At 43.3% G+C, this 19,342-nt stretch overlaps 1 protein-coding gene across 2 annotated transcripts in view; it reads right to left on the minus strand.

Annotated features, from left to right (window-relative positions):
- Positions 1 to 4,741: 4,741 nt before the first annotated feature.
- The window catches only part of LOC115208323 (solute carrier family 41 member 1), a 72,343-nt gene continuing 57,742 nt past the window's right edge, over positions 4,742 to 19,342 (minus strand). For both annotated transcript variants that reach the window (XM_029776276.1, XM_029776277.1), the window contains 5 exons: positions 19,197 to 19,341; positions 18,737 to 18,816; positions 14,696 to 14,830; positions 12,488 to 12,636; positions 4,742 to 5,160 (listed from right to left, as the gene is read on the minus strand). In XM_029776276.1, coding sequence (XP_029632136.1) covers positions 4,978 to 5,160; positions 12,488 to 12,636; positions 14,696 to 14,830; positions 18,737 to 18,816; positions 19,197 to 19,341 — 692 coding nt within the window. In that variant the 3' untranslated portion in view covers positions 4,742 to 4,977. The remainder of the gene's footprint in view (positions 5,161 to 12,487; positions 12,637 to 14,695; positions 14,831 to 18,736; positions 18,817 to 19,196; position 19,342) is intronic.

A 19,342-nucleotide genomic window follows, 5' to 3' on the forward strand; every position in this document is an offset into this window, starting at 1 on the left:
ACCCATTGAGCATGTTTGGGATGCTCTGGATCAACGTGTACGACAGCGTGTTCCAGTTCCATCCAATATCCAGCAACTTTGCACAGCCATTGAAGAGGAGTGGGACAACATTCCATAGGCCACAATCAACAGCCTGATCAACTCTATGCGAAGGAGATGTGTTGCGCTGCCTGTGGCAAATGTTGGTCACACCAGATACTGACTGGTTTTCTGATCCACGGCCCTACCTTTTTTTGAGGTATCTGTGACCAACAGATGTATCTGTATTCCCAGTCATGTGAAATCCATAGATTAGGACCTAATGAATTTATTTCAAATTACTAATTTCTATTTATGTACCAAGCTAAAAACACGGAGCCTAACATAAGCTATATAGCTGCTAGGAGGATGTCATGTAATGTAATTGGAGGAGTTGGTCAGTGACTGACCTTTTCCCCTCATGTCGTTTTTCGGTGGCTATATACAGCTAGGGATGCAGGTGTCATTTGGTTAGCTAGCAAGAACTTGAATGACTGTTTTCCAGTTACCATATCTCATGCGTTCGCAAATTCACTCTGGCTATCTACTCCGATTTCAGGGCACTCTCGTCTGAGTGTGCCAGAGTGCAGAATAACTGATGAATTTACAAATGCTCAACACCCGCTAGATATGACCGGTGTCAGTAAACTTAGGCAAAAAAAAATAATTGTTAGTCATGAATGCTCTAGATAACATGTAAACAGCTTAACCAGCTGCTTAAGAAGAGTAAAATGGTCAGAGTGAGGCATTAATTTGTGTCTGGAAGTAGCTAGCTAGCAAGTGAGCCAACTTTAGCCAGTTAGCTTGGGTGCTTGGTTGGGACAATAATTAATGCATTGGCAGGCAAGCTGCTGCAGAAGGATGAGTAGGCTACAATTCCCCATAATTTATTAGTGCAATTTTGACAGGCAACTAGCTAAAAAAGTTTGAGGGTTTATCTAGTGTTCATTCTTTAGATTTTAGCTCATCTTGCTCTGGCTAGCATTAGTTGTAGATCTTGTTGTTGCTGATGTGACAAAGAGGGAGCCTTCCTTTTCATGGTTGTTCGATCAATAGGACAGTAAAGTTCCAAAATGTAAGAAGACTCCCGTGGTATTTACATATTTGCATAAATCCATTCAGGTGTGTTTTGTGGCTTTTGGTGAATGTGTTGTAATGATCTAAAGTCATGCTGTTGCAACTGCCTGTAAACACACAGTCCAGTTCAAAGTGAATGATAGCAGACCTGTGTGGTAAATGGCTTGTTTGCATAAACGCCTACTGTAGCTCTGATTGGCTATGGCGCACCAGTCTGCGTAGACTCCAGGTCTTAGACGAGACAGATGTTTTTTATTAGGTTTAGGCAGTCTATTAATTGTCCAAACGCAAGGCCGCTTTCCCACTCAATATTGCTATAGAATTTTCACAAATGCCTTAGTATATGTAATCCCATTCTAAGAACTTATGAAAACCATATCTAAGTGCTCGCTTGCCAGATTTTTTGTTTTTTTAAAGGGGTCATATTCTTCCTGGGGGTATATATGAACAGATTTGAATGAGATTTCATGTTGCTAAAATGCTGTCAGTTCCACTTTAAGCAAAGGTCTCGCCATTTGTCAAAGGCTTCACTTAATCTGGACACCTGTCATGTTCTTTGACACAAGGTCAACAAGGCTCCTCTACACTCTCAGAAAAAAAGGTGCCATCTACAACCTAAAAGGGTTCTTCAGTTGTCCCCATAGGAGAACCCTTTGAATAACCCTTTTTGGTTCCAGGTAGAACACTTTTGGGTTCCATGTAGAATCATTTCCACAGAGTGTTTTCCATGGAACCAAAAGGGTTTCTCATATGGGGACAGCTGAATAACAATTTTTTTATAAGAGTGCTGTATGTGTACTGTATGCGCTCCATACACAGCTGAGAGCCACGAACCTTGACCCCGACACGGTTCTATACCTACAGCACCAGCACAGGCATTGCTTTAGGAAATCTGCACAGTTGTAACTGGCATTTTACCGTATTGTGTGAAATAACTGTTGGGATAACTGTGTTCAGCACAGGTATTTACAGTATATCCCCTGGGCACATTCTGGTCTGGAGGTGGAGACTGACAAGCTTCGCCCCGTGTTGCAGAGGATGGGGACTGAGCAATGCTCTTTTTGGACTGATTTGCTCATCTACATCACTTAGGATGTAATTGTTTGGAACACAAGGTGATTTGAAGATCAGTGATTCTGCGCATCACTCAAATATGGAGATAGTTTAGTAGTTATTTCCCAACATGCACTGTGTACCGTGGTGTTGAAATACAGGGCTGCCACAAAGACGCGCATTTGAGTGTTAGTGGTGAGGTCATGTTTTTTAAATCTGTTTTGTAAAATCACATGACGTATTGATTGTCCTGTAATATAAGTGGGGTCATAAAATGGAAGACAGGCATTGTATGTGAATGGTTTTATTCCAACAAAGGAACACATTGAAACAAAGTAATTGTGTTACTAAAATAACCTGCTCTAGGTATGATCTAGTCATTAGCATACATACTAAGTCAACATGGGTCCTGTACAATTTAAAATACAATTCTATACAATTGATATCTTTTATGGAAGTCATATTGTCATGTTCAATGCAGAACAGCTAATATGATTTAAGCCTGTTTTTAAAAGTGCGTATTCATTTATTTAAAAGGGCCGATTTATTTGAAGAGAAATCATAACATTTACTTTATTCACAAATAAATGATCATTGGGAAATGTGAGCAATGTCAAGCAGTGGTATGTCTTAGATACATTGATACAAACATTAACTTTTAAACCAATTAAATGTGGCAGACTAACTGACAAATAAGCAACATTGCTGATGTCATAAAAAATACATGACTCCTCTAGCTTATACAGTAATGGTTTGAAGGCACAATTGAAAATAGCAGTGCTTGATCATTGAAATTGTGACACTGGATACACCCCATGTCATCTATTGATTAATATTGTGTACATCCAGAGAGTGCAGTTGTGACAATTTTTTAGCATTAGTATAGATGTACAGACAGTCAACAAAACAAGTACAGACAACATTATTGCTTCAGTACAGTGCATTTGCCAGTTTACTATGAAGCATTTACAGACATCAGAGCACTTCTCAACAGTTAGCGTCTATATGGTTATTGGGTGCTCAAAGCATATCGAGCTACAGTATACAGGTACTCCCTTAGCAGCATAAAAAAAAATATATATATATATATATATTTTTTTACCCATTTTTCTCCCCAATTTCTTTTCCCATCGCTGCAACTGCCGTAGACTCAGGAGAGGTGAAGGTCGAGAGCCGTGCGTCCTCCGAAACACGACCCCGCCAAGCCGCACTGCTTCTTGACACAATGCTTGCTTACCCCAGAAGCCAACCACACCAATGTGTCAGAGGAAACACCTGGAGACCGTGTCAGCATGCATTGCGCCAGAGCTAGAGCGCAATGGGACAAGGACAACTCGGTCGGCCAAACCCTCCCCTAACCCGGACGATGCTGGGCCAATTGTGCACTGCCTCATGGGTCTCCTGGTCGTGGCCGGCTGCGACACAGCCTGGGATCGAACCAGGATCTGTAGTGATGCAGTGCCTTAGATCGCTAGCCACTTGGGAGGCCCAGCAGCATTCATTCGTTATCGGAGACTAAAGACTATGTGAAGTCAAGCTTGGTGGTTGTCGGTAAGCTATGTTGTTGAATCTTTTCTCCCTCACTTCTTAATTCCAGCCACTTGCATACAGTAGTTTATACAACGGGTGGGTCTAATCCTGAATGCTGATTGGTTAAAACAGCATTCCAGCCGGTGTCTATTCCACAAGTTACCACCGGCTAAATCCATAAAATGAAAATGTCTGCGCAATCCAAACCCTTCTGACTGCGCAATCCATTGTCTCATCAACCCAGCCAAGCAATTTACAAACTTGATCTCCACTATAAAAAGCATCTAGACATTATCTCACATTTCTTTTAGACTAACATTTTGTTTTCAACAGCGGAGATTTGTATAAACCTTGCTGTCTGTCTCCGACATTTTGCAATATTGTTTCAATATTCAAATTTGATCTTCAGCTGTCCCATAGTAATGATCGTGATGAGACGGGCAGCGTTTCTTAGCCAGTCGAAATCATGAATCAGCTGGCATCATTTTTATGGTTATATACAAATAAATGTAAATTCAAACGAGGTCAAACAAAACCAAGTGCCGCTAGTTTTCAGGCTTTCCAGCTTCAGTTTGAAGTGATTGTGTTACTGTGTTGTTGGCTAGCTCCTCTGAACAACAGTGGCCTGACGAGTGAGCACATTTTCTATGCCAGGGGAAATCGTGCCTCATTAGGTCATTGTTATGGATGTATCCAAATAAATGTCTTTTGAAAACAGCTTAAACAAATGCAAATGCAGCTACTTTGCTGTTGTTCTGGCTGCACTTTTTGACGTGACCGTAAGTTAGCACTAATTGGCTAGCTAGCAAGCAAGGGATATGAACGTTGCCAGCCAATATGGCAGTGGAACATTTAGAACGAACGACTGGGTCATGTCTCTGGCAACCGAACCGATAGAACAGCTTGGGTAGCAACCCTAGATTTGTGTCGGGATTATATATTGTTGAAGGATGAAATGGTATGAATAAATTCATAAAAATTATGTTTTTAATGAATATATGTCAATCATTATATGAATATGTTGGTAACCTGTAGTATAAAAGTGATAATGTCCTCGAAGCCGGTGTTTGGAGGATATATTGGCATTTCGTCTCGGGCCTAACAACACCCCTGCCAATATATCCTCTGAACATTGGCTTCTCTGGCATTATCACTTAAATATGACCTGAACAGAGTTGCTTATGGATGAACAGAACAACATATAACTGACATATAACTACAATAGCTAAATGTCTCTATTTTAATATATTCAATAAGACGATGTTGGACAGAAATAGGCTGATGGATTAGCCCCTTCTCTCAAACCCCCTTCATCCCAGAGGAAATGCCCAATAGAACGGCTCTGAATGTCAGGGCCAGGAAGCCAGTCCCCAACAGGTCCCCCAGAGCCGTGAGGTACGGGATAGAGTAGTTGTCCGGGTCCAGCCCCCGCCGCCACATCCAGCGCACCATCAGGTCAGCCGTGTACAGCAGAATCACCACCTGTGAATAACAATAAACATATTACAGTGGCAAGAAAAAGTATGTGAACCCTTTGGAAATACCTGGATTTCTGCATAAATTGGTCATCAAATTTGATCTGATCTTCATCTAGGTCACAACAATAGACAAACACGGTCTGCTTAAACTAATAACACACAACAATTATACGTTTTCATGTCTTTATTGAACACACCATGCAAACATTCACAGTGTAGGGTGGAAAAATTATGTGAACCCTTGGATTTATTAACTAGTTGACCCTAGTTTGGCAGCAATAACCTCAACCAAACGTTTTCTATAGTTGCGGATCAGACCTGCACAACGGACAGGAGGAATTTTGGACCATTCCTCTTGACAAAACTGTTTCAGTTCAGCAATATTCTTGTGATGTCTGGTGTGAACTGCTCTCTTGAGGTCATGCCACAGCATCTCAATTGGGTTGAGGTCAGGACTCTGACTGGGCCACTCCAGAAGGCATATTATCTTCTGTTGAAGCCATTCTGTTGTTGATTTACTTCTGTGTTTTGGGTCGTTGTCCTGTTGCATCACCCAACTTCTTGATGGACAGATAGCCTAACATTCTCCTGCAAAATGTCTTGATGAACTTGGGAATACATTTTTCCGTCGATGATAGCAAGCTGTCCAGGCCCTAAGGCAGCAAAGCAGCCCCAAACCATGATGCTCCCTCCACCATACTTTACAGTTGGGATGAGCTTTTGATGTTGGTGTGATGTGCCTTTTTTTTCTCCACGCATGTTGTTGTGTGTCCCTTCCAAACAACTCAGCTGTAGTTTCATCTGTCCACAGAATATTTTGCCAGTAGCGCTATGGAACATCCAGGTGCACTTTTGCAAACTTTAGACGTGCAGCAATGTTTTTTTTGGACAGCAGTGGCTTCTTCCGTGGTGTCCTCCCATGAACACCATTCTTGTTTAGTGTTTTACGTATCGTGTATCGTAGACTCGTCAACAGATGTTAGCATGCTCCAGAGATTTCTGTAAGTCTTTGGCTGACTCTAGGATTCTTCTTAACCTCATTGAGCATTCTGCGCTGTGCTCTTGCCGTCATCTTTGCAGGACGGCCACTCCTAGGGAGAGTAGCAACAGTGCTGAACTTTCTCCATTTATAGACAATTTGTCTTATCGTGGACTGATGAACATCACGGCTTTTAGAGATACTTTTGTAACCCTTTCCAGCTTTATGCAAGTCAACAATTCTTAATCTTAGGTCTTTTGAGATCTCTTTTGTTCGAGGCATGGTTCACATCAGGCAATGCTTCTTGTGAATAGCAAACTCAAATTTTGTGAGTGTTTTTTATAGGGCAACATCTCCAATTTCGTCTCATTGATTGGACTCCAGGTTAGCTGACTCCTGACTCCAATTATCTTTTGGAGAAGTCATTAGCCTAGGGGTTCACATACTTTTTCCAACCTACACTGTGAATGTTTAAATGATGTATTCAATATAGACAAGAAAAATACAATAATTTGTGTGTTATTAGTTTAATAAGCAAACTATGTTTGTCTATTGTTGTGATTTAGATGAAGATAAAATCTAATTCAGGAATTACAAAGGGTTCACATACAAAAACATATGTATTCTTCACACTACCAGCACCAACTTATTTTTGCTTGTGCAAGTATTCATCCCCCTTTTCAAAGGGCACCTCTTGTCGGACATCTACAGTTGAAGTCGGAAATGTAAATAAACTTAGGTTGGAGTCATTAAAACTCGTTTTTTTCAACCACTCCACAAATTTCTTGTTAACAAACTATAGTTTTGGCAAGTTGGTTAGGATATCTACTTTGTGCATGACACAAGTAATTTTTCAAACAATTGTTTACAGACAGATTATTTCACTTATAATACACTCAATCACAATTCCAGTGGGTCAGAAGTTTACATACACTAAGTTGACTGTGCCTTTAAACAGCTTGGAAAATTCCAGAAAATGATGTCATGGCTTTAGAAGCTTCTGATAGGCTAATTGATATCATTTGAGTCAATTGAAGGTGTACCTGTGGATGTATTTCAAGGCCAACCTTCAAACTCAGTGCCTCTTTGCTTGATATCATGGGAAAATCAAAAGAAATCAGCCAAGACCTCAGAAAAAGAATCGTAGACCTCCACAAGTCTGGTTCATCCTTGGGAGCAATTTCCAAATGCCTGAAGGTACCACGTTCATCTGTACAAACAATAGTACACAAGTATAAACACCATGGGACCACGCAGTCGTCATAACGCTCAGGAAGGAGACACGTTCTGTCTCCTAGAGATTAACGTACTTTGGTGCGAAAAGTGCAAATCAATCCCAGAACAACAGCAAACGACCTTGTGAAGATGCTGGAGGAAACAGGTACAAAAGTATCTATATCCACAGTAAAACGAGTCCTATATCGAGATAACCTGAAAGGCTGCTCAGCAAGGAAGAAGCCACTGCTCCAAAACTGCCATAAAATAGCCAGACTACGGTTTGCAACTGAACATGGGGACAAAGATTGTACTTTTTGGAGAAATGTCCTCTGGTCTGATGACACAAAAATAGAACCATTTGGGCATAATGGCCATCGTTATGTTTGGAGGAAAAAGGGGGAGGCTTGCAAGCCGAAGAACACCATCCCAACCATGAAGCACTGGTGTGGCAGCATCATGTTGTGGGGGTGCTTTGCTGCAGGAGGGACTGGTGCACTTCACAAAATAGATGGCATCACGAGGTAGAAAAATGATGTGGATATATTGAAGCAACATCTCAATACATCAGTCAGGAAGTTAAAGCTTAGCTCCAAATGGATCTTCCAAATAGACGTTGACCCCAAGCATACTTCCAAAGTTGTAGCAAAATGGCTTAAGGACAACAAAGTCAAGGTATTGGAGTGGCTATCACAAAGCCCTGACCTCAATCCTATAGAAAATTTGTGGGCAGAACTGAAAAAGCATATGCAAGCAAGGAGGCCTACAAACCTGACTCAGTTACACCAGCTCTGTCAGGAGGAATGGGCCAAAATTCACCTAAATTATTGTGAAATGCTTGTGGAAGGCTACCCAAAACGTTTGACCCAAGTTAAACTATTTAAAGGCAATGCTATCAAATACTAATTGAGTGTATGTAAACTTCTGACCCACTGGGAATGTGATGAAAGAAATAAAAGCTGAAATAAATAATTCTCTCTACTATTATTCTGAAATTTCACATTCTTAAAATAAAGTGGTGATCCTAACTGACCTAAGACAGGGCATTTCTACTAGGATTAAATATCAGGAATTGTGAAAAACTGATTTTAAATGTATTTGGCTAAGATGTATGTGTCACGACTTCAGCCGAAGTCGGTGCCTCTCCTTATACGGGTGGCGCTCGGCGGTCGGCATCGCCGGTCTACTAGCCATCGCCGATCCTCTTTTCATTTTCCATTAGTTTTGTCTTTGTTTCTACACACCTGTTTTTCATTCCCCTAATTATTGTTCATGTATTTAACCCTCTGTTTCCCCCATGGTGTTGTGCGGGATTGTTTTATGTCATGTTCGGTATGTTGGTGACTGGTAATTTCGACGGGTGTTGTTTCTTGCCCGTGCGTAAAAGTTGATGTTTGTGTGTTTCGTGTTTGGGCAAGTGTATTGTGTTACCTTGTACCATTAATTATTCTGAGTAAAGTACGTTGCTCCCATTTCTCTGCTCTCCTGCGCCTGACTGCATACACCAGCTACACCCACCATTCTGACAGAATCCCGCACCCTTGAATATGGAGTCAGCAGGAGCAGCCAACCCCGTATTAGGGGTCGAGGAGCGCGTCCAGCAGCATGCGGCCATGCTGCAACATCTCGGGTACGCCACCAAAGCTCCGCCCCTGTGCCTTCTTTTCAAAGAAGCTCAGCCCAGCGGAGCGAAACTATGACATGGGGGACCGGGAGTTGTTGGCTGTGGTCAAGGCCTTGAAGGCGTGGAGACATGGCTTGAGGGGGCTAAACACCCTTTTCTCATCTGGACTGACCACCGCAATATGGAGTACACCCGGGCGGCGAGGAGACTGAACCCTCGCCAGGCAAGGTGGGCCATGTTCTTTACTCGTTTTGTTTTCACCCTGTCCCACAGACCAGGTTCCCAGAACGTTAAGGCAGACGCACTGTCCCGGATGTATGACACGGAGGAGCGGTCCATGGATCACACTCCCATACTCCCGGCCTCTTGCCTGGTGGCACCAGTAGTGTGGGAGCTGGACGCGGACTTCGAGCGGGCGTTACGTACAGAGCCCACTCCCCTCCAGTGTCCAGCTGGGCGTCTGTACGTTCCGTCTGCTGTCCGCAACCGTTTGATCTATTGGGCCCACCCGTCACCCTCCTCTGGCCATCCGGGCATCGGTCGTACAGTGCGCTGTCTTAGTGGGAAGTACTGGTGGCCCACCTTGGCTAAGGACGTGAGGGTTTATGTTTCCTCCTGCTCAGTGTGCGCCTAGTGCAAGGCCCCTAGGCACCTGCCCAGAGGGAAGTTACAACCCTTACCCGTTCCACAACGGCCGTGGTCACACCTGTCGGTGGACTTCTTAACGGACCTTTCTCCCTCACAGGGTAACACCACGATCCTGGTCGTTGTGGAACGGTTTTCTAAGTCCTGCTGTCTCCTCCCTTTGCCCGGTCTCCCTACGGCCCTACAGACTGCGGAGGCTCTGTTCACACACGTCTTCCGGCACTACGGGGTGCCTGAGGACATAGTATCTGATCGAGTTCCCCAGTTCACGTCAAGGGTCTGGAGGGCGTTCATGGAACGTCTGGGGGTCTCGGTCAGCCTTACCTCAGGTTTTCACCCCGAGAGTAACGGGCAGGTGGAGAGAGTGAACCAGGATGTGGGTAGGTTTCTGCGATCCTATGGCCAGGACCGGCCAGGGGAGTGGGTGACGTTCATACCCTGGGCAGAGATGGCCCAAAACTCACTCTGCCACTCCTCCACTAACCTCTCCCCCTTCCAGTGCGTACTGGGGTACCAGCCGGTTCTGGCACCGTGGCATCAGAGCCAGATCAAGGCTCCTGTGGTGGACAACTGGTTTAGGCGCTCAGAGGAGACATGGGACGCCGCTCATGTGCACCTTCAACGTGCCGTGAAGCGTCAGAAGGCTGGCGTAGACCGCCACCGCAGTGAGGCAGACCCAGCTTCCGGCAGGGCAGGCGGAGGGGCAGGTTTCGGGTTGAGAGCCAGACCCGGTCCCCCGGTGCGAGTCTGGCTCTCGACCCGAAACCTGCCTCTCCGCCTGCCCTGCCGGAACCTGGGTCCGCGGTTTGCTGGGCCATTCAAAGTCCTGAGGAGAATAAACGAGGTGTGTTACAGGTTACAGCTTCCCCCAGATTACCGTATTAACCCCTCGTTTTATGTGTCTCTCCTCAGGCCAGTGGTAGCTGGTCCGCTCCAGGAATCTGAGGTGCGGGAGGTTCCTCCTCCCCCTCTGGACATCGAGGGGGCTCCGGCATATGCAGTTCGGTCCATACTAGACTCGAGGCGTCGGGCGAGGGGCCTTCAGTACCTCGTGGAGTGGGAGGGGTACGGTCCGGAGGAGTGATGCTGGGTGCCGGTGGAGGACGTGTTGGACCCTTCGATGTTGCAGGAGTTCCACCGTCTCCATCCGGATCGCCCTGCACCTCGTCCTCCGGGTCATTCCCGAGGCCGGCCTCGGCGCGCTGCTGGAGCCGCGTGTCAAGGGGGAGTACTGTCATGACTTCAGCCGAAGTCGGTGCCTCTCCTTGTTCAGGCAGCGCTCGGCGGTCAGCGTTGCCGGTCTACTAGCCATCGCTGATCCACTTTTCATTTTCCATTTGTTTTGTCTTTGTTTCTACACACCTGTTTTTCATTCCCCTAATTATTGTTCATGCATTTAACCCTCTGTTTCCCCCATGGTGTTGTGCGGGATTGTTTTATGTCATGTTCGGTATGTTGGTGACTGGTAATTTCGACGGGTGTTGTTTCTTGCCCGTGCGTAAAAGTTGATGTTTTGTGTTTCGTGTTTGGGCAAGTGTATTGTGTTACCTTGTACCATTCATTATTCTGAATAAAGTACGTTGCTCCCCTTTCTCTGCTCTCCTGCGCCTGACTGCATACACCAGCTACACCCACCATTCTGACAGTATGTAAACTTCCGACTTCAACTGTATTACCAAACCAGCGCTCCTCTGTTCCATTTAATACCACTGTTATGTTCATACTGGTTGGAACTGAATGATTAAGCTTTGGCTATGTGCATGGAGCAACGCTGAGAAGAAGAGCTGATACAGTAATTTGGCAACACTGGGCCTGACAACCCACTGTGTATGCTGGACTTTAGTCAAACCCAATCCTTGACTCTTTATTGAGCAGTAATCATTCCATTGCCTCTTGGTTTAGATCTTGTTTTTATACGGTCTAGGTTTAGATAGTTACTATTACACATATGTTCTTGTACAAGTCAGCACATTTATATCACATATGGTTTTTGTAAGCCACATCTGTCAGTTGCTCTATACAGTGTATAATTATATTTATAAGTCCCCTACTGATAAGCGGCTATCAAGTTAACACTAAAAAGTTGCAAATGACAACACTGGTCATTTCAACTGTACTGAAAAAGACCATTTGATGTGATAAATGCCAGGACTGAAACACTGTTTTGGTCTAAACAGACGTGTCAGTCTGTTGGTCGGCCTGTTTCAGCAACATGTGGTTTGAATTGCAGCGCTGGAGTTTGGGCAAGCAAGAGGGCTGAAAAATTGTAAATCTTTTTTTATGAAACATTTCTTCTAAGGCCATTGTTTATCTTGACGTGATAAAGTCATCCAAATGATTTTCTTAGTGTACGCCTATGATTCCCTCGACTCAAACCCTCCTTAATAATGTGCGAGATCCAAACAAAAAAGAGGTGTAGAGAAAATAAACATTCCTCCATGAAACTGACCTAACTTTTTCACAAAGTTCACAGGTTTATGGCAATAAAGGTGTCCTACTTTATTTTTGCAGTGTGTCACTATGAAATAATTAGGTTCAATGAAATGATATAGAATAAAATACTATAACTAACACAGGGGTGTGAAACTCATTTTGCCCCAGAGGCCGCACTGACAAAGCACCATTATCATTTCTATACAATTCCTATTTGGTTTCTATCACTGAAGTTTAGATATAGACCCAAAAGCCTAAATAAATAATTGCACTTTAATTAATTATTATTATGTCCATATGTCAGCTTTTCTTGTGATATTTTTTTATTTATAGATTTTTCAATGTACAGTATGTCAGCTGTTACAGTAGGAGTTGTATACAGTCTATGGTTTAGCTAGTTTACTGTCTGTGGTACATATATATTTGACCTCTGACCTGTAGAAGGGCTGCACACAGGTAAAGGCAGACGAAGGCAGACGTGAGGGCACCATGGCCGCCCTTCAGTAAGTGGATGGTGTAGAGGAAGAGCAGGTGACCCGGAACCACCAAGAAGACCAGAACTCTGGCTGACTTGGAGTTGACCCCTGTGGATGTAAAGAGGAAACTTAGAGGTCTTAAAAACGGTTTAGATTAAATGACAACACCCTAGGTCAATAAAAAATAATCTAAAACTTAAAAAAGTTAACTATCTTTTTACTGTCTAGGTCGGATGAAGTGTGCAAGACAACTGCAATGGGTAAATAAGATTGTGTGTGGATGTGTGCAGTAGTCAAATTGGGATTTTGTACTGTAAGTGAATACATTTTTCCCATAACTGGTTGCCTTTCAATTCCAAAATCAATTCAACAAAAATGCTTTCACCTATCCTAAGGTGGTGGAGCACTGTTCCCTGGCCCCGGTGCTTGTTTGTGCTACTTTTGAAGTTTGTTTTGACTGGTTAGCTGAGGAGCTGAAGGTCAGGCAAGGGTGAGGGCAGTGTTGTGTCATGTTGTGTGTCCGTGTGGGTATTTAACAATCTGTATTTACAGTTGAAATCGGAAGTTTACATACACCTTAGCCAAATACATTTAAACTCAGTTTTTCACAATTCCTGACATTTAATCCTAGTAAACATTACCGGTCTTAAGTCAGGTAGGATCACCACTTTTTTTTAAGAATGTGAAATGTCAGAATAATAGTAGAGAGAATGATTTATTTCAGCTTTTATTTCTTTCATCACATTCCCAGTGGGTCAGAAGTTTACATACACTCAATTAGTATTTGGTAGCATTGCCTTTAAATTGTTTAACTTGAGTCAAATGTTTTGGTTAGCCTTCCACAAGCTTCTCACAATAACTTGGGTGAATTTTGGCCCATTCCTCCTGACAGATCTTGTGTAACTGAGGCAGGTTTGTAGGCCTCCTTGCTCGCACACGCTTTTTCAGTTCTGCCCACACATTTTTCTATAGGATTGAGGTCAGGGCTTTGCGATGGCCACTCCAATACCTTGACTTTGTTGTCCTTAAGCCATTTTGCCACAAATTTGGAAGTATGCTTGGGGTCATTGTCCATTTGGAAGACCCATTTGCGACCAAGCTTTAACTTCCTGACTGATGTCTTGAGATGTTGCTTCAATATATCCACATCATTTTCCTACCTCATGATGCCATCTATTTTGTGAAGTGTACCAGTCCCTCCTGCAGCAAAGCTCCCCCACAACATGATGCTGCCACCCCAGTGCTTCATTTTTTAAAAACATTTTAGTCATTTAGCAGACGCTGTTATCCAGAGCGACTTACAGTAGTGAATGCATACATTTCATTTCATGCATTTTCTTTTTTTTTCTTCTTTTTCTTTCTTTTTTTTAGGCTGAGTTTGAAGGTAGGCCTTGAAGTATATCCACAGATACACCTCCAATTGACTCAAATTATGTCAATTAGCCTATCAGAAGCTTCTAAAGCCATGACATCATTTTCTGGAATTTGTCAAGCTGTTTAAAGGCACAGTCAACTTAGTGTATGTAAACTTTTGACCCACTGGAATTGTGATACAGTGAGTTATTGCAATGGGTGCGTGCTGGTGGCAGGGAAGTTAGGCGCAGGAGAACGAACTTGGTATAAACGGAGTCGTTTAATAAGTGCTGACCAAACTCCAAAAACCAAAATATACAAAAATAACAAAGTGGGTACAAAACCCGTCGCACACCAACACATACTAGCACAATCACATACAATAAAACAATCTCCGACAAGGGCATGAGGGGAAACAGAGGGTAAATACACAACATGTAATTGATGGGATTGGAACCAGGTGTGAAGGAAGACGAGACAAAACCAATGGAACATGAAAAATGGATCAGTGATGGCTAGAAGGTCGGTGACGTCGACCACCGAACACCGCCCGAACAAGGAGAGGGACCGACTTCGGCGGAAGTTGTGACAGTTATGAGTGAAGTGATCTGTCTGTAAACAGCTGTTGGAAAAATTACTTGTGTCATGCACAAAGTAGATGTCCTAACCGACTTGCCAAAACTATAGTTTGTTAACAAGACATTTGTGCAGTGGTTGAAAAACGAGTTTTAATGACTCCAACCTAAGTGTATGTAAACTTCCAACTTCAACTGTATGTGTGTGTTTGACGTTGAAGTGTGTTTTGACTGCTGACCTGAGGAGCAGAAGGTCAGGCAGGGGCCAGGCCAGTGTTGTGCCATCTTGGAAGGCAGGGTCCCAGGCATGCTCCAGTAGTGGAGGTAGGTGGAGATGCGGCTGGCCTGGATGGCCACCAAGTTACCTCCCACACCTGGGTGAAGGGATGGAACAGAACAATCATTGGACATAGAGGTTGGTGTTTTTTTGTGGGATCATTTGTCGAAATTGTCTGTTACATATTTAGGCTTGAGCTCTGGGTTTAATAAGTTATAGGTATTTTCAAGGTTATGAAGCATCTTTAAGGTAATTGTAGGTAGTTTTGGTTTTCTGCAACTTTTTATAGTTCATCAAATAGGGCTTATTCGGCTGTAACTGTAATGGCATATCTTTAAAGTGAGTTCGTGCAAAGAGAGAGCATGATCTTGTATCCATGAGATTATACTGCTTCTCTTCAAATCAGAGAAGTATTAAAAGCGTGGTAGCAAGCACAACGCTACAGGTGTTGTTGAAGACTGCTGTTCCTCTACTTAATCCTTTGTATCATCCAGTCATGAGAAACTCAATATCGTCCTTATAATCCTAACAACATCCTCACTCAGAAACATGTGATGGGATGATGAATGCATATCTTATTGCCTTGAGCGCATCTCTCTGAGAGGAATAAAAACATGTCTAATAGCCTTGAGCGTGTCTTGCTGTAGTTCCCTGCAATAGCTCTTAAAATTACATTCTCAACAGCCGTGCTTCCACAGCCTACAGCTAAGTCTTGCATATTAAATATTAAATGACTACCGCCCTGTAGCACTCACTTCCGTCATCATGAAGTGCTTTGAGAGACTAGTCAAGGACCATATCACCTCCACCCTACCTGACACCCTAGACCCACTCCAATTTGCTTACCGACCCAATAGGTCCACAGACGACGCAATCGCCTGCACACTGCCCTAACCTATCTGGACAAGAGGAATACCTATGTAAGAATGCTGTTCATCAATTACAACTCAGCATTTAACACCATAATACCCTCCAAACTCGTCATTAAGCTCGAGACCCTGGGTCTCGACCCCGCCCTGTGCAACTGGGTCCTGGACTTCCTGACAGGCCGCCCCCAGGTGGTGAGGGTAGGTAACAACATCTCCACAACGCTGATCCTCAACACTGGGTCCCCACAAGGGTGCGTTCTCAGCCCTCTCCTGTACTCCCTGTTCACCCACGACTGTGTGGCCATGCACGCATCCAACTCAATCATCAAGTTTGCAGACGACACTACAGTGGTAGGCTTGATTACCAACAACGACGAGACGGCCTACAGGGAGGAGGTGAGGGCCCTCGGAGTGTGGTGTCAGGAAAATAACCTTGCACTCAATGTCAACAAAACAAAAGAGATGATCGTGGACTTCAGGAAACAGCAGAGGGAGCAGCCCCCTATCTACATTGACGGGACAGTAGTGGAGAGGGTGGAGAGTTTTAAGTTCCTCAGTGTACACATCACGGACAAACTGAAATGGTCCACCCACACAGACAGCGTGGTGAAGAAGGCGCAGCAGCGCCTCTTCAACCTCAGGAGGCTGAAGAAATTCGGCTTGTCATCAAAAACACTCACAAACTTTTACAGATGCACAATCGAGAGCATCCTGTCGGGCTGTATCACCGCCTGGTACGGCAGCTGCTCCGCCCATAACCAGAAGGCTCTCCAGAGGGTAGTGAGGTCTGCACAACGCATCACCGGGTGCAAACTACCTGCCCTCCAGGACACCTACACCCCCCGATGTCACAGGAAGGCCAAAAAGATCATCAAGGACAGCAACCACCCGAGCCACTGCCTGTTCACCCCACTAACATCCAGAAGGCGAGGTCAGTACAGGTGCATCAAAGCTGGAACCGAGAGACTGAAAAACAGCTTCTATCTCAAGGCCATCAGACTGTTAAACAGCCATCACTAACATTGAGTGGCTGCTGCCAACATACTGACTCAACTCAAGCCACTTTAATAATGGGAAAATGTATGTAATCAATTTATCACCTGCCACTTTATATTATTTATATTAGATAATGTTTACATAACCTACATTATTCATCTCATATGTATATACTGTACGCTATACCATCTACTGCATCTTGATGTATTAGATGTATCACTAGCCACTTTAAACAATGCCACTTTATATAATGTTTTCATAACCTACATTACTCATCTCATATGTATATACCGTACTCTATGCCATCCTGATGTAATGAATCACTAGCCACCTTAAACAATGCCGCTTTATATGTTTTCATACCCTACAATACTCATCTCATATGTATATACTGTACTCCATACCATCTATTACATCTTGCCTACGCCGTTCGGCCATCACCCATTTATATATTTTAATGTAGATATTCGTATTCATTCCTTTACACTTGTGTGTACAAGGTAGTTGTTGTGGAATTGGTAGATTACTTGTTAGATATTACTGCATGGTCAGAACTTGAAGCACAAGCATTTCGCTACACTTGCATTAACACCTGCTAACCATGTGTATGTGACAAATAAATTTGATTTTGATTTATTATTGGATGGGGTTGAGAGGAACAGAGAGAAGTGGAGAGGCAGAGAGGTGGAGAGGGAGAGAGTGATTGGAGAGGCAGGAGAAAGAGAAGAAGAGAGAGATTGTGAGGGAGGCAGAGGGAGAGTGGTGAGAGAGACATAAACAGGGATGGAGGGAGAAAGAGAGTGAAAGAAACACTGAATGGCAATGCAAATGTACTTCCTGTCTTGAAATGCAGATAAAAGCGAAAACCTTTGGTATCGCTAGCTGAGGCTGGAAAATATGCAGTATAGAGGAAATCCGAAGCAGAGAGTGCATAGTTGTCATTCTAAACAGGCGGAGGTTTATGTAAACCCTATTGTTATTCCTCTCCAGCGATGGTGGCTAGCCATGGGTAACAAACATCGCCATACTAAGAGTCTTATTTACAGAAGATGTGGGAACTTCAATACATTCCTCCTTCCCCTCTGATGTTCTGACTAGGCTGCTGAGTGGTTTAAATTAGTGTCCTATTATTCCGTATAAGTAATGAACATCTCGGGAGGCCTCGTAGTCATGGCTTTCAAGACTCATAATGCATTTATAAGTGATATTCTTCACAATTAATGGGTATATATATCACTATAAAATGGCTGTAAATATCACAGACTAGGCCTTTAGTGACATGGCACTCTGCAACTTGTGTGGAACCAACTTATGACTAATGAAATAAATGTTGATGCCATTTAGATGCTTTGCATCAAGCCGTTGTGCTTTTGTAAACAATCACACAAATTATAGTAATTTACTGTCATACTTCAAAGACTGTTTAAATAGGACAAGATCCCACGCCCGTCTATTTTGTCATACATCTCTCTACCAAGAAAACCAGATGTTGTCTTTGAGGGAAAAGAGAACCAGATTTTATATTTAAGCTTACATAATATGTTACAGTAGTGGACAGGCTAAGGATAACAGACATATAAGTAAAGTGATGCTCTGTTTATAACCATTTGAGACCAATTAAGCTATGGCTTCTCGACTCGAACCCATTTCCCAAATGAGATTTAATGGTGGTTTTATGAGAGACATATTTAGTAATGGTAAACAGCATTGCAAAAAGGTTAAACCTGTTTCTAGTTTTTCCCATACCCCACTGGGCACAGACGTAAGTTTAACTTCTAGTTTTGATTTACATTTGGTTGAGTTGTCAACAAACATGAATTCATCGTGAAATCAACAACAATGTCACCATATCATTGGATTTAGGTTAAAAGTTGGGTGAAAAAAAGACTAAATGCCCTTATGTTGATGACTTTTTGCAAATCCAATCAGTTTTCCATGTTGATTCAATGTCATCACATTGATTTTCTTGGTTGAAATGATGTGGAAACGACGTTGATTCGACCAGTATTTTCCCAGTGGGACAGCTGTTTCTCGGATGGTTATTTGTTAGTTAGGAGGAAGTAAGAACTATTCAACATTGAATTACACACAGGTCCCACCCTTTCATTTGTTTGAGGAGTAAGGTTTGGTCCACTCACCGTTGATTACTGGGGTGAACACCGCCATGCCCTCAAAGTTCGGGTCGCTCATGGTCTTGTCCAGTATAAGGCCTCCGATACTGTGGTTTAAAAGGACACAATGGGACACAAACGTCACTTAACCTGTCCAAAGCTGAAAGGTGTCATAATAAAGTTTAAAAAAATGATCTGCACTGATCTGAAAGGAGAGGATAGATGAAAGCGATATGGTGCATGGAAGCCTACTGAGAAGTATATTTTACTTGTCCAGTTATATCAAATCAGTTTAGATAAAGGTGATGAAAGAGAAAGCGATTAAGTCCTTCAAGCTGCACTTTAAGTGTGTATACTGCACGGTTGTCTCCTTGAAGGCCAGTTGGAAACTCCTGAGTCTTTTGTAGATCATGAATAGAACATTGATTGAATATTGATAGAATGTTGATTGAATTACAATAGATTGTTGAGAGCCCCAGGCCTTTACCTGCTGATGGACATGGCCACGATGACGGGCTGCCACCCAGACCTCAGGACCTCTCTAATTGGAGGAGAGCGCCGGGCAATGACCACCCACAGCGGGATGAGAACCAGGAAGAAGCCACACACCAGCACAGGCAGGTACCACATCTC

This window comes from Salmo trutta, chromosome 14 (assembly GCF_901001165.1).
Source record: "Salmo trutta chromosome 14, fSalTru1.1, whole genome shotgun sequence".
Lineage (NCBI taxonomy): Eukaryota > Metazoa > Chordata > Actinopteri > Salmoniformes > Salmonidae > Salmo > Salmo trutta.